Source organism: Trichophyton benhamiae (genome assembly GCF_000151125.1).
Source record: "Trichophyton benhamiae CBS 112371 chromosome Unknown Abenha-G-c-62g06.r1, whole genome shotgun sequence".
NCBI lineage: Eukaryota > Fungi > Ascomycota > Eurotiomycetes > Onygenales > Arthrodermataceae > Trichophyton > Trichophyton benhamiae.
In genome coordinates this window covers 53,562-66,985 of record NW_003315090.1, presented here as the reverse complement: position 1 = coordinate 66,985, position 13,424 = coordinate 53,562, and the positions used below count along the sequence as shown (strand labels likewise).

Below are 13,424 nucleotides of genomic sequence, written 5' to 3'. Positions count from 1 at the left end.
ATCAATTCATTGTGCATCGTGATAGAGCTGTAGGTACCAGATAGAAAGGTAATGTTTATTCATTTCTTAGCTACACCAACCAGTCTCTACTATAGCTTTGCAGCCTCCAGCCTATTCTCAGTAGCATGGTGGGATTTCTCCTTTAACCATTTCTCAATCACTCTGGAGAGTAATAGTACCTGTTCCACATCATTTCCAGAATGTAAACAGACTCGTACTCTCTCGGTCCCTACTTGCACCGTGGGCGGCATGATTGCTCGGACCATCAGGCCTGCGTCCTGGCATGCCTTGGATAGTTCGCGGGGGTACTTGGTTTGGAGGGAGAAGATAGGCGACGTAGGAGAGTGCTTTGCTTCAAATATGGAGGTATCGGATGGGGAAAGCTGCATGAGCTTCTCATGGAAGAGCTGGATGAGGTCCTGAAGATGGAGTTGCAGCTAAAAACAGACGGGAAGGAGTTAGGAATTGAAGCCAAATGAAAGCGGTCGGCTAGTAGTTATGGTCAGATAAGATATATATTACCTTTCGTGTTTGCCCTTCTTCCATCAATTCGTATGCTGTGCGGACTGCGGCGAGGGAGGGCATGCCCAAGGCGCTGGTGAAGATGAGAGGCCTGGCATAGTTGATTAGATATTCTCTGACAAGCGGGGAGCAAAGGATGATAGCTGTGGTAAATCGTGGTTGTCAGCTGTGTCTGATCGCCGGAATTTTCGCCCAAGCCTAAGATTTAAGGTATGAGAGAGTACCTCCATTGCTAGCCAGCGCCTTGCCGAACGTATGCAGTCTGATTAGAACACGATCTTCCACGCCTAGCTGTTGCACAACACCGGCGCCATGCGTGCCAAATACTCCGGTTGCATGAGCTTCATCCACTATAACGTGTCCGTTCCCGTGCGGGAGCTTCCTCTCTAGCATGTCCAGAACCTCCCGTATTGGGGCAAAGTCCCCGTCCATGCTATATATCGACTCCAGAGCGACAAACACATTCCGTTGGCCGGCCAGCAGCAGAGGGTCATCGATAAGGAGTGCTTCGAGCACCCGTTCGAAATCCTCGATCGAATTGTGAATGAAGGGAGCTAGTTTCCTGGCTCGAGAGAGTCGCATGCCGTCATGCACGCTGGCATGAATCAGCTCATCGTAGATGACTACATCTCCAGGCTGGGGGATACATGAAAACACCCCTGAGTTGGCATCGAAGCCTGAGTTGAAAATTAGGCCGCAGGGCGCATTGTGAAAGCTGGCAATCTGCTGTTCGAGCTGCTCTGCATAAAGGGAATTGCCGTCCAGCAGCCGTGAACCGGTACTTGCGAGAGGAAGCGAGCTCGAAGCTCTGGCGAGGTTGCTTAGGAACCGGCTTCGAAAGGTCGGGTTAGTCGAGAGAGAGAGAAAGTCGTTGGAAGAAAAGTCAACAGCGCCGGTTGGTACAACCTTGAGCGAACGAAGGGTTCCCTTTGATTCCCGTCTCTCGAGAGCTTCTCTCAGCGATCGCTGCAAGTTGCTTCCTGGCGGTCTTAGCATCGTCTTATGCTCTCTTGATCTCTCTATCTTCTTCGCATTGGCCTCCTCTCTCTCTCTCTCTCTCTCTCTATCTCTCTCTCCCACAACGGCGAGACCTGACCGCGGTGCCTGCAATGGGCTTGATTAAATAATATATCCATCCGATGCACGCAAACAACCCTGCTGGCTTGTGTTTTATTTAGTTTGATGCTCCTTTCTTTTTCTCGTCCCTTTGACTTGGCTGTGGACCTGAGATATAAAAATTACGTCTCGAAACCAGAATTGTAAACCTTCGAGGGAAACCGGCACCTTCACGAACAACGTTCTTCTTTGCTTTTTCCGTTTCTCTTGCTGTCCCTCTTTTTCTTCATCCATGCGTATTTTCCATGCCGGCTCCCATTCGTCCTAAGGCGCTTTCTGTTGTGCTCGGTCTTTGCTTTTTCCCCTTCTGCCTGCCGGCCCGGGGGAGGGACGTCATCTCCGCAATAATATAATAACGATAACGCCAGCCAGCGCAAGGCTCTATCCCCTGTACCGGCCAAGTTAGCTCCAGCTTTTGTTAAGCAAAAAAAGAAAGAAAACAGACTAAAGCCAGAAAAATACATGCGTAACTCGTTATCGGCTGTCAAGGGCCGCACAGAGTAACTCAAATCTGTTGGGCCGCAGAAGAAGAAGAAAAAGAAGAAGAAGAAGAAGAAGAAGAAGCAGCCCGCCCCGGAGACAGGCCCGCCTTACTTGGAGCCGAGGATGCGTGTCTGGAGCCGGGAAAAAGGTCCCGCTGGGTGGAGGGAAGGGAAGAGAAAGCTGCCAGGAGGGATGTCTGGCCGGAGGATGTGCGCTTGAGATCTCCGGAGGTTCCTCTTCTTTCTTTCTTTCTTTCTTTTTTTTAATTCCTGCTAGCTTGACCTGTTGTTTTAGTTAGTGGGCTTTTCTGTGTCTCAGGGATCCCGCTGGAGAGGAGGACTTAAAACAGCTACAGGGAGCGTGATACCTGCAGTGCAGCGCACAGTGCGGGAGGGGGTCAGTCCAAGCAAGCCAGCCAGCCAGCCAGCCAGACGGAGGATGGATGTCAAGGCCCAATTGACCGAGTCTCAGGCCTAAGTAGTTGCTCTTCTTCTCCTTGCTGCGTTGGCCGTCGTCGCTGTCCGCTGCGGTTGTTTTGCGGGCTGCCTCGAGAGTCGCGATAGTTGAACTGCGATGCTGTCGTCGTCGACGGTGGCCGCAGGGCTCTGGCGGTCGTCCCGCGCATACCAGGTGTACGCCGCAAACACTGACATCGGCAAGACGGTGGTGTCGGCGGTACTCTTCAATGCGATTCCTGCGTACCGGCCGTGGGCGAGCAGTAAGCTTCGGTTCCTGAAGCCCGTCAGCGCTGGGCCGGCCGCAGAGGCTGATGACAGGTACGCCGTAACGCTCGCCAGCGAGATGTACCACAACATGCATAGACAAACACACACACACACACACACACACATATTGCAGGCGCTGACGGTTGGACAGGCACATATCTCGATTCACCAAGGGGGTCACGACCGCGTGTTTGTACGGGTACGACCGTCCCGTGAGCCCGCATCTCGCTGCCAGAGATCTCAAGGTGAGCAAGCACGGCAAGGGAGACGGCGAGGGCAGGATAGAGGGAGGAGAAGGGCCTCTCTAGATGCATAGAAATGCCGGCTGACCATGGATTTAGATACCGCATAATGATGAGCTGCTGGAGAGCATCAAGTCTACCCTCGACTACTGGGACCAGGATGGACCGAGTTTTGCACTGGTAGAGTCGGCTGGCGGCGTGTTGAGCCCTGGGCCGAGCGGCCTGGTGCAGGCAGACCTGTACCGTCCCTTACGGTTGCCGGTGATTCTCATTGCAGACCACAGGCTTGGAGGCATCTCTGCGTCTATATCAGCCTACGAGTCATTGTGTATCCGCGGGTACGACGTTGAAGGCATTATCCTCTTCCAGGATCAGTACTATCAAAACCACGAGTACTTGAAGGATTTCTTCAGCCAGAAGAACGTCAAGGTCTTCTCGCTGCCTCCTCCTCCTCCTCGTAAGGAGAAACTAGATAGTGAGACTGCTCGGTTAAGGGACGAGGAAGCCATGGCTTCGTTCTACGAGAAAACTGCCAGGCACGATGAGGTGTTTGGCCTGATTGACGAGCTCTCTAGCAAACATACTGACCGCTTAAATCGGCTCGATTCAATGCCAGCAAAGGCCAAGGAGGTCATCTGGTACCCGTTCACCCAACACAATGGAATGACACCAAAGGATATAAGCGTCATTGACTCTGCATATGCTGATTGCTTCCAAACCCTGGCTCGTCCTGAGAGCAGCACTTGTGAACATGTACTGCGACCAACATTTGACGGATCCGCGTCATGGTGGACCCAGGGCCTGGGGCATGGTAACCCGGAATTGGCTCTCACTTCGGCCTATGCGGCGGGTAGATATGGACATGTCATGTTTGCAGGAACCATCCACGAACCAGCTCTCTCCCTGTCTGAACAATTGCTGAAAACCTCGGATAACCCTCGTCTGCAGAAAGTCTTCTTCACGGACAACGGTAGCACGGGTATGGAAGTTGCTCTTAAAATGGGGTTACGAGTGTCTTGCACTAGATACGGGTGGGACGCAAGCAAGGAGGACATTGGAATAGTTGGTCTCAAGGGTAGTTACCACGGTGATACCATCGGAGTGATGGACTGTTCAGAGCCTTCCACATATAACAAAAAGGTGGAATGGTACAGGGGCCGTGGCTATTGGTTTGATTTCCCAATGGTTCAGATGACAGACGGTGTTTGGAAAGTTTCTGTTCCCCAGGGGCTGAAGAAAGAGCTTGGAGACGATGTATCATTTCGAAACATCTCTTCTGTATTTGATTTGAACGCTCGCAAGGAGTCCAGCATTGCCGGACGATATAGAAATTATATCAAAAAGACACTAGAGAACGTTGTTCAAAGTGGCCAGAAGCTCGGTGCACTTATCATCGAACCTATCATTCTCGGCGCAGGAGGGATGTTGTTCTGGTATGTCTTTGTTTTGTTTTTTCACACCCGCTCTTAAAACTCCTGTTTCTCTGCATATACTGACGTGATATTAGCGACCCCTTATTTCAACAGTCACTTGTCCAAGTAGTACGAGAAAATCCCCAGATATTCAGCCAGTGTCACCAGCAGCCTCCTACCTCTCCAGACTCATGGTCTGGTTTGCCCGTTATCTTTGATGAAGTTTTCACTGGCTTGTACCGTCTTGGCCGCCGGACTGCTGCATCATTTTTGGACGTGGATCCAGACGTTTCGGTGCATGCAAAACTACTAACCGGCGGCTTGATGCCACTCTGCACAACTCTAGCCAGTAATGAAGTCTTCGAGACCTTCGATAGCCCACACAAGTCCGATGCACTGCTACATGGCCACAGTTACACAGCTAACCCTGTTGGTTGCTCAGTTGCAATGGCGTCACTTCGGAAAATGGAGAACATGGAGAATGCCGGATATTGGGATGAATTTGTGCAAGATTGGAAGCGAACCACGACAACACCAGCCGGCAACAATGCAAGGAGCCTTGCCCAGCCCGAGGTATGGAGCTGTTGGCCACAGGCTCTTATCTCAGATTTATCTTATGCAGATGGCGTTGAGAGCGTATTTGCAATCGGATCTGTCTTGAGTATTACACTCCGAGATCAGCATGGCGGAGGTAAATCCAATCCTATTATACTAAATATAAAGGAAAATGTTAGCTAATCTTTCTACCAGGATACACATCCAATGCCGCAAGTGGTCTGCAAAAGAAACTGACGGCTGGTGAAGGGTCATTTAATATCCATTCCCGAGTTCTGGGAAATGTACTCTACCTTATGGCCAGCGTCACCTCAACGCGAGAAGTGCTGTCCAAGGTAGAGACTTTGTTGCGGAAATCTCTGGTTGAAGAGAATAGAGAATGCAGCGTTCAGGAGGAGGTTACTGTTCGATATGCAACCCTAAGATGTTGAAAGAATAAAAAAAAAAAAAAAAAAATGGATGAATAGGATAAAAGTACATAGCCTTTCCCTGGATGGCATAAAAAAGGGGGTTTTCTATAAATGTATAGATATAGCCTACAGGCACGAAATGATGATATATTTTGGTCATGAATATACAAATCAACGGCTGGACACAAGTGAAATGTAAAAAAAGAACAGCCCAAGTGAGCAAGATGGAAAGGATTCTATGAAGCTGGGGCTGCAGCAGGCTGGGCCGGTTCGGCGACGTTGCTAACTGAAGAAGATTGATTTTCCGCAATTCCCTTGTATTCTCCACGCTCAAAGCTCTTCATGGGATAGTATCCCCATTTGTCGAACATCTTCTTATCCTCATCCCAACCGGTACAGTCGGTAGTAAGCATTCGCTCACCAGTGAAGATGGCATTTGCACCAGACATGAAGCACGTAACTTGCTGCTCCTCTGTCAAGGAGATACGGCCAGCTGCTAGACGAACGATGGTGGCAGGAAGGACAATTCTAGCCGTAGCAACTGTTCGCAGCAGCTTGTCAAATTCGATCATCTTCCTATTACCTAGAGGAGTGCCTTTGATAGGCACCAGGGCATTGACAGGGAAAGATTCTGGATGAGCAGGCAGGGTTGCAACAGTATGAATCAACCCCACACGGTCAGAGTCTTCCTCACCAAGGCCAAGAATACCGCCAGAGCAGACATTTATTCCAGCATCGCGGACATGGCCAAGAGTCTGAATACGCTCATCGTAAGACCGGGTAGTGATGATGGAAGGGTAGAATTCTCTGGATGTATCGACATTGTGGTTATAGGCAGTCAGACCAGCCTCCTTCAGCTCCTTTGCCTGTTCGCCATCAATCATGCCGAGTGTGACACAGACCTCCATGCCCATCTCGCGCACACCGCTGACCATCGCCTTGATGTTCTTCAGGTTGGACTTGCGGCCACGCATGTCACGCCATGCAGCACCCATGCAGAATCTGGTGCTCCCATTCTCCTTGGCAATGCGAGCAGCCTCCAGGACAGAGTCAACACTGATTAGTTTTGTTGCCTTGAGGCCGGTATCGTATCTTGACGATTGAGAGCAGTATGAGCAGTCCTCACTACATCCACCGGTCTTAATGTTCATCAACGTGCACATCTGAATAGCCGCCGGATCATGAAAGTTACGGTGAACAGCGGCCTATATTAAAACACAAGAAGGAAGGTTAACCATACAATTCTGCGCGTCACCTCGGCTCTTCCTAGTTACTGGAATGGGTGACATACGGCAGCAAAAGTCAGCTGGTTAAGGGGAGTCTGGTATATCTGGGTGATCTCCTCGCGGGTCCAGGAGGTACGGGGCGCGCTGGCCGCAATCGCATCCTGCAGTGCTGCCGGCAGCGAGCTCGTGGGAGATGGTGCGACTGCGGCTGGAGACGAAGCAGAAGCCACCGGCTTGGGGATGCTGCTCTGCACCGTTCCATAGGGTCTGACAAGGGCCAGCTGCCTCGAGAGGCTTCTGGGGAGAGATCGAGCAGCCATTGCGACGCTATGTGTCTGTCCTCCTCGCTGCCTGCTGGCGTCGAAAGGGAAGAACGATGGTTGTCGATGCAGATGCGCCGGTGAAGCTCGCTGTTCGTTCGATGGAGTTGGAGATGTCTAGAAGTCGGCGGGAAACAAATCAGGCCAAAAGCAAAGGTAAGCAGACCACGTGAGCCGAGTCTTTTTCGACGTCCTCCCTCGTTTCTTCTTTTTCTTCCTCTCCTCCTTCGTCGTCCCGCGCAGCCAGCGGGATAAGCAGCAAATCGAGGCGTCTGCGTGCAAGATCCTAGCGGCCCCGGCAGACAGCTAACTAGTTAGTTAGTCCACCAGTTGAGTGGAGAGGAACAGAGACAATGGACGTATGAACAGGGCGAGAGGATTCGGGCCATTTAAACTATGGCCAAACAGTTTTGTGCCCTTTCATGGAGGGGCATCGATCCCCTGGCTGCCTCGCCTGTGAGTTCCAGGGATTCATTCGTCAGCCAGCTGGCTACAAAGGCTGGCCTGAATGGAGTCGTACACGAGGGGGCCACTGACAGCCCCAGTTTCGAGCTGGTACACGCAGCGAGTATCAAGAGATACTCAAGTATAGACAACTCAGCATCCCCTCAGATGCTGGCAAAAAATCCGACTGTAGAGAAATGGTCTCGTTGACCCCTTCAGTTCATTCCTTACCCCACGGCGGGTCATGGACATGGCATGTCCCAGGCAAGGCCCTTGCTGGACATTTCAGATTTCTAATTATTGCTTTTTCTTTGCGTGATTTACCGGCAGCGCTTTGTTCGCGTTGGCCCTGTCGGACAGACTCCGTGGAGGAGCCAGCATTGTAAGAGGCCCTGCCGACTATCCGTGACCGAAGGTAAACAAGTATTTGGTCCGCAGAGAGCATAACCATTTCATTCTAAGGACTTGGGACACTCTGTGGTGAATTTGTTGCATATTTTGGAATTGGTTGGATGTATACGTAGAGCCAAGGTTGAATTGCCCATAGATTAGGCAAAACCATAACCTATACCATGTTGCATGCCCAGTTACAAGGATAAGGAGCTGTTCTATGAACACTTTATCAAACTGAATGTTTCTTCAGCTTCTTCAATTGACATTGTTGGCTCAGCGGGATCAAAGAACCGTGTGCGTATCGTTTGTTGTATTGATATTGTAAATTACGACCAATCATTTTTAGCTTTCAAAAGAAAAAGAAATATTACCGGCGTTTTCGGATTACAATACAGTCGGGTTGCTTCCCCGAAAGCTTAATTTCCATGTGAAAATTATGGAATTTTCTTTTCTTTTCTTTGCTTTCTTTTCTTCTTCTTGCAGGAAGCGAAGACAGAGCTTTAACTATATTATTGAAGGATGAATAGAATTATTTATGATGATTTGGATGGGAGTTAATGCTTATATCAGTTCATTAATATATCGCTCTATTTATCGGCCAATTTCTTAGTCTAGCCATCTAAGTATATACTCAATCTAATGTAGCCTCCGTTCCGAAAACAAACTTGCAATCTAATTCTTCTGTGCAGCTTTCAAATATGTAGTAGATCCTCTTCCTCCAAAGGGCCATGACATTTGGTTGGCAACTTTATGGTCAACCCCCAGCTCTTCGGCAAAAGACCATACAAGTGAAGGATGCTTTTGGAACCAGCGACCAACGAGAGCGTAATCCAGGCCGTCCTCCTCTAATAGTCGGTTAGCGGTTGTGCCGGTGGTGATGTTTCCGACAACGCCAACGAGCATCCGATCACCAACAGCTTTCTTGACGGCCTTTGCCATCGGAGCATGATAAGGCACGCCAGGTAGTGCGCCCCTCACTTTTTGGTCTGGGTGATTGCCGCCAGAGCTGATGTCGATGAAGTCAACCTTGCCGCCTTCAGCCAGTACCTCGGCAAAGCGAACTGTGTCCTCCACCGTCCAGCTGGGTAAGTCAGGCCGGGACTCTTCGAGCCACTCGGTAGATGAGACACGGAGAAACAGAGGCATGTCTTCAGGCATATTTTTGCGACAGATATCGACGATCTCGTTGGTGAGGCGCATTCGGTTCTCAAACGAACCACCGTACTCATCAGTTCGGTTATTTGAGGTCGGGGACAAGAACGACGACAGTAGATATCCGTGGGCATTGTGGATTTCAATAAAGTCGACACCGGCAGTCACAGCACGACGCACGGATGCACCAAAGGCCTCCTTGAATTCTTCAATATCTGCCTTTGTCATGGCCTTCGGCTTCCCTAGTCGCGGACCCCAAGGGATATCACTTGGGCCTTTAATATTATCTGGCCAGCCACCCACATTCTCGCGGGCAAGGTCGCCAGACGACAGCCATGGAGCAAACGTGCTGGCTTTGCGGCCAGCATGGCCAAGTTGGATGCCAATAACCTGGCTCTGGCTATGAACAAACTCGACGACCCGCCTTAGAGGCTCGATCTGAGAGTCTTTCCATAGCCCAGAGTCTTCAGGGGTGATCCGCCCTTCTGGGAGGACAGATGTGGCCTCTACCATCACAAAGCCAGCCCCGTGGATCGCAATACTGCCAAGGTGAGCCATGTGCCAGTCGGTAAGATGGCCATCTGGCGATGAATATTGACAGAGAGGCGCAAGCTATGCCGCATATCAGCAATCCACGATCTTGTATATATACATTGCTTTACTCACTCCGATGCGATTATGAAGAGTCAGTCCTCTTATCTTTAGAGGCTGGAAGAGCTTTGGCGGGGCCGAGCCATTACTCTGAGGGTTCGCCGCCTGGCCTGCCGGGGGATTCTGATACGGGGTGAAATAGCTGATGCCAGGAGCCGGCGTGTTTGAAATGCTTTTGATATCGATATCAGAATCGCCCATTGTTAAGCTCTTCCGCTTCGTATGTCCAAGTAGATTCGTTCGTAGTACAATGGCTTTATAACACGAGTAACTAATTAGCCGGTTCTCTTGAATGCAACGGCCTTTTTAACTAGTTAAGTCACGGAAGGAAAAAAAGGCAAGATTGACAGGCAGATAACTAAGAGGGAATTTAGAATGATAACATAGAAATAAAATCAGCGCAAGAGTCTGCGACTGGCGTATGGCTTTTTATAGGGAGCGACGGGGCTTCAGACTGAGGTCGCGGAAAGGAAGAGAAAACCGATGAGCCCGAGACGATGATGTGATTGCTTTGAAATCAGGTAGTTATTACTAATGGCTAACTAGCTAACTAACGAGCAACCAAGAGACGGCGCAAGATAGGGGCAAACTGGCAACTGGCAACTGGCAACTGGCAACTGACAGGATTGAGTGCCCAGCGTCGATGCCCTGCTCCCAGAGCCGTGGATGGCTCTGCTCGACTGAAAAGTGCAAGGCCGTTAACTAACTAGTTAGTTACTGGGCTTTTCTCTCTGGTTATCATCATCGCCGTGGAATGGGCAACTATGACTTCTGCCATTCCAGCCTCTGGGGCCTCATGTAGGCCTCACTCCTAACCGTCGCCAACGAAGGATAGCTAGACCTTAGTGCTGATGGGCTGTCCCTTGAAAACGAGAAAGCACGCTATCGGCCTATGGATATCTTTCTCTGGCTTCTGCCATAATCCTCTCTTCTGCACTGGCCAGAGGCGTGTACGCTCTGTACCGCACACAAAGCTACCGCCCGCCCGCCCGCTGGCCAGCTTGTTTTTCTTGTTTTCCAAATTGCTCGGTAGGACCAGCTTTGCTTCGCTCTGGCTCTCACCATTGGAGGTGCTTTCTTTCAACGAAGGCGTGTTTGCCTATCAGGACGGCCAGCTGGAGACGCTCAATAAACTTGCTTCGCTCTCGAGAGTTTCCTAAGCAGCAATTCTCCCAGAAGATTGAAATGCAGAGGCCCTAAGCCACAAACGCCGAAGTAGGATATACGCCTGACCTATCGGCGAATTTGGAAGGCGTCAATGTTCATATATGCCCCATAGAGCTTATTAGAATAGTAGGACGAATTGGAAACGGCAAATCATCACTCACTCTTGCATTTTCCAGGTCCCTCGCAGCAAAGAAGGGTGCAATCGAGATTGATGGTGTGGATAGTTCACACATTAAACCGCATGACCTGCGCAGTAGTCGCGTAGCTATAATACCCCCTTAACTACCCCGTTCTATCCTCAGGGACTACTGGTTCTAATTCATATCTTATTGACCAATATCCTGGTTCCGTGCTTCAAACAAGCTCTGTAACTGATCTACTCTGCCCCAGCAGAGCGTACTTCTGCGTTTCAGAATCTTCATTCTCTTATTTCACGCGAAGGCTAAAACCTAAGCTAAGGCGAGAAGCAGTTGCACTGCTTTTGCACGAGCCATGATTACGCCCCCTGATATCCTGGTCTTAGATGAGGCGACAAACACTAGGGATACTGAAACTGATGCCTTAATGCAATGAAGTATTCACATCGAATTTTGCGGCGTCACATTTCCTTCAGTCGAAGCCCTATTCTCTAGCTCTTCTCTCTTATTGCACGAGTTAATTTCCTACACGTATTTGAGATTTTGGGAGAGGGAGGCAAGGGAGATGTAATCTCGCTAGTAAGAATGAAATATGAGCGATACATTTCAGGCCTGTTTAAAGGCCAAGGGATTTTCTTAAGGCTATATAGACGGTAATAGGAAAAGACAAAGCAACAAGGGAAATATATAGGGTTTGCGAATATGAATTTGAACTCCCTGAAGAAACAAACGGCTTCCAAGGATTAAATTTTTGACAGGAACGGGCAACCGCCACCAGAAGTCCTGTAGGGGCTTCTGAGTACATCGACTGCTGCAAATTCACGGGGAATACCAAGTTGTCGATCAAGGTCTGCACAGGCTGTCAGCGCAATTTTCAATGATACAAACCGAGAGATAGCTAACTGTTTGGGATAACCAGTTGTGCATAGCAAATAAGCAGCTTAAAAGGCCTAATGTAGGAGCTTGCCACCCTGTAGGACGAGTGCGAGAAGGATGTTTCCAAATTCTTTCATTTCATTCTCCTTCTCGATATCCCACACTCGTACCTCGTGCATCTCCAATAGGGATATGGTGGCCACTGCATTTGCAGTATTTTTGAGGTAATTGACATAATTACTGTCATACTTAGCTATGACTAACCTGATTTCCTGGCGTTCTTGCAGAATCATTGCGCGTCTAACAAATCATATATTAGAACTTTGGAATGAAAGGGAAGTGCACTTCAACTCTGAACTCACCGATATGGCTCTTGGCTTCCCGGCTCATCTGGTTCCTCATATATCCAAGCTGCCATTTGGGCAGTGGCTTGGTAAATGACACGATTGTTATAAGCCCGAAGTGTTGGTTTGACCTCGACGATCACCGTAGATCGTATGTCTGTCTTTCTCAGCACTGGCTTCGATAGATGGCCATCAGTCCTTGCTTCGAAGAGGAATGACTTCGTTTCCCCGGCTGTGTCCGGAGATTTGCCAAATTTGAACCCCTTTCTGACAGGGGACCACTCGAGTTCCACCTCTGGGTGATGCATACAAAGTGTGGCCAGGAAAGCAATCAAAAAGCCGTTCACGATTTGCTCATCTTCCACTTTGGGGAATGCCTTGCGGAAGGAGTTAGGGCTCATCTGTACCCAAGAATGTGCATGAGAGCTATCACTGCCGGTAATAGAAGCTGATTCGTCCTGATCGTCTTTCACCTTCCCTTTACCCTTTATATCCTCGTCCGAGCTGTTGTCACCGGCGCCTTCTTTGATGCTTAATTGCTGTAGCATTTGTGCAAATTTATTGGTACCCATAGACTGGTCCAACCTTTTCCTCTCCGCAGCCGCTTTTGTCGGACTTTCAAGAAATACCTTGTAGTCGGAAGATCGAAGCCGCGATGCAATTGGGCTGAAGTTGACGTTTTTATCCTCTTCCTCTTCTTCATATTCCTCTGGAAGCCTGGTTACCTGGAGACGGGATAGACAAACGTAAGAGAATGAACCGAGCCGTGGGACAGGCATTGTAGCTTGGGAGCCCAGGTTTTTGAGATATTTCTGCCAATCATCGTATTCCCGGAGCCACTCCGTCGCCTTAGGTATGGTTTTTATTCCCCAGCTTTCTATTGTACCTGGCGAACGAGTCACCCAGAAACTGCGAAGCAAGAGATACTGCTCTTCGGAGATCTTTGATGCTGAATTGCAAGTTTTACTGTGGATACTCTCGTTCTTCAGTTTGCATTTTGTTGCTGCGGAGGTCCAATCCCCTTTGTTGACCGGAAAGGAAATAATATCCGTTGAGCCAGGCATATTTTTGGATCATGAAAGGAACGTTTTATGGGCAATATAGAAGTGGTAGAAATGAGTTTTGTGGAATTTAAGATTAGAGTAGATATTAGGAAGGGTTGCCATGTTTTAGGGGGAATTCCATCCTGCTTAAGTAGCCGCTCCAAGTGTAAGCTCTGGCTATCCTGGGAACAGAGTATACGCGCCTG

At 49.5% G+C, this 13,424-nt stretch overlaps 5 protein-coding genes across 5 annotated transcripts; 1 reads left to right on the top strand and 4 right to left on the bottom strand.

Annotated features, from left to right (window-relative positions):
* Positions 1 to 89: 89 nt before the first annotated feature.
* ARB_01949 (uncharacterized protein) lies at positions 90 to 1,872 on the bottom strand (the record flags this gene model as incomplete). The annotated part of the gene is made up of 4 exons (XM_003011675.1): positions 90 to 437; positions 523 to 665; positions 747 to 1,626; positions 1,765 to 1,872. The coding sequence occupies 4 exons, from the start codon at positions 1,870 to 1,872 to the stop codon at positions 90 to 92; spliced, it is 1,479 nt and encodes a 492-aa protein (XP_003011721.1).
* An 822-nt stretch (positions 1,873 to 2,694) lies between these two features.
* ARB_01948 (uncharacterized protein) lies at positions 2,695 to 5,486 on the top strand (the record flags this gene model as incomplete). Its single annotated transcript, XM_003011674.1, has 4 exons — positions 2,695 to 3,045; positions 3,188 to 4,521; positions 4,596 to 5,191; positions 5,251 to 5,486. The coding sequence occupies 4 exons, from the start codon at positions 2,695 to 2,697 to the stop codon at positions 5,484 to 5,486; spliced, it is 2,517 nt and encodes an 838-aa protein (XP_003011720.1).
* Positions 5,487 to 5,701: 215 nt separating this feature from the next.
* On the bottom strand, positions 5,702 to 7,011 carry ARB_01947 (uncharacterized protein; the record flags this gene model as incomplete). Its single annotated transcript, XM_003011673.1, has 2 exons — positions 5,702 to 6,670; positions 6,757 to 7,011. 2 exons carry the CDS (start codon positions 7,009 to 7,011, stop codon positions 5,702 to 5,704), a joined length of 1,224 nt encoding a protein of 407 aa, XP_003011719.1.
* A 1,509-nt stretch (positions 7,012 to 8,520) lies between these two features.
* On the bottom strand, positions 8,521 to 9,852 carry ARB_01946 (NADH-dependent flavin oxidoreductase, putative; the record flags this gene model as incomplete). The annotated part of the gene is made up of 2 exons (XM_003011672.1): positions 8,521 to 9,612; positions 9,667 to 9,852. The coding sequence occupies 2 exons, from the start codon at positions 9,850 to 9,852 to the stop codon at positions 8,521 to 8,523; spliced, it is 1,278 nt and encodes a 425-aa protein (XP_003011718.1).
* A 2,053-nt stretch (positions 9,853 to 11,905) lies between these two features.
* Positions 11,906 to 13,239, bottom strand: ARB_01945 (uncharacterized protein; the record flags this gene model as incomplete). The annotated part of the gene is made up of 2 exons (XM_003011671.1): positions 11,906 to 12,131; positions 12,194 to 13,239. The coding sequence occupies 2 exons, from the start codon at positions 13,237 to 13,239 to the stop codon at positions 11,906 to 11,908; spliced, it is 1,272 nt and encodes a 423-aa protein (XP_003011717.1).
* Between the last annotated feature and the right edge of the window lie 185 nt (positions 13,240 to 13,424).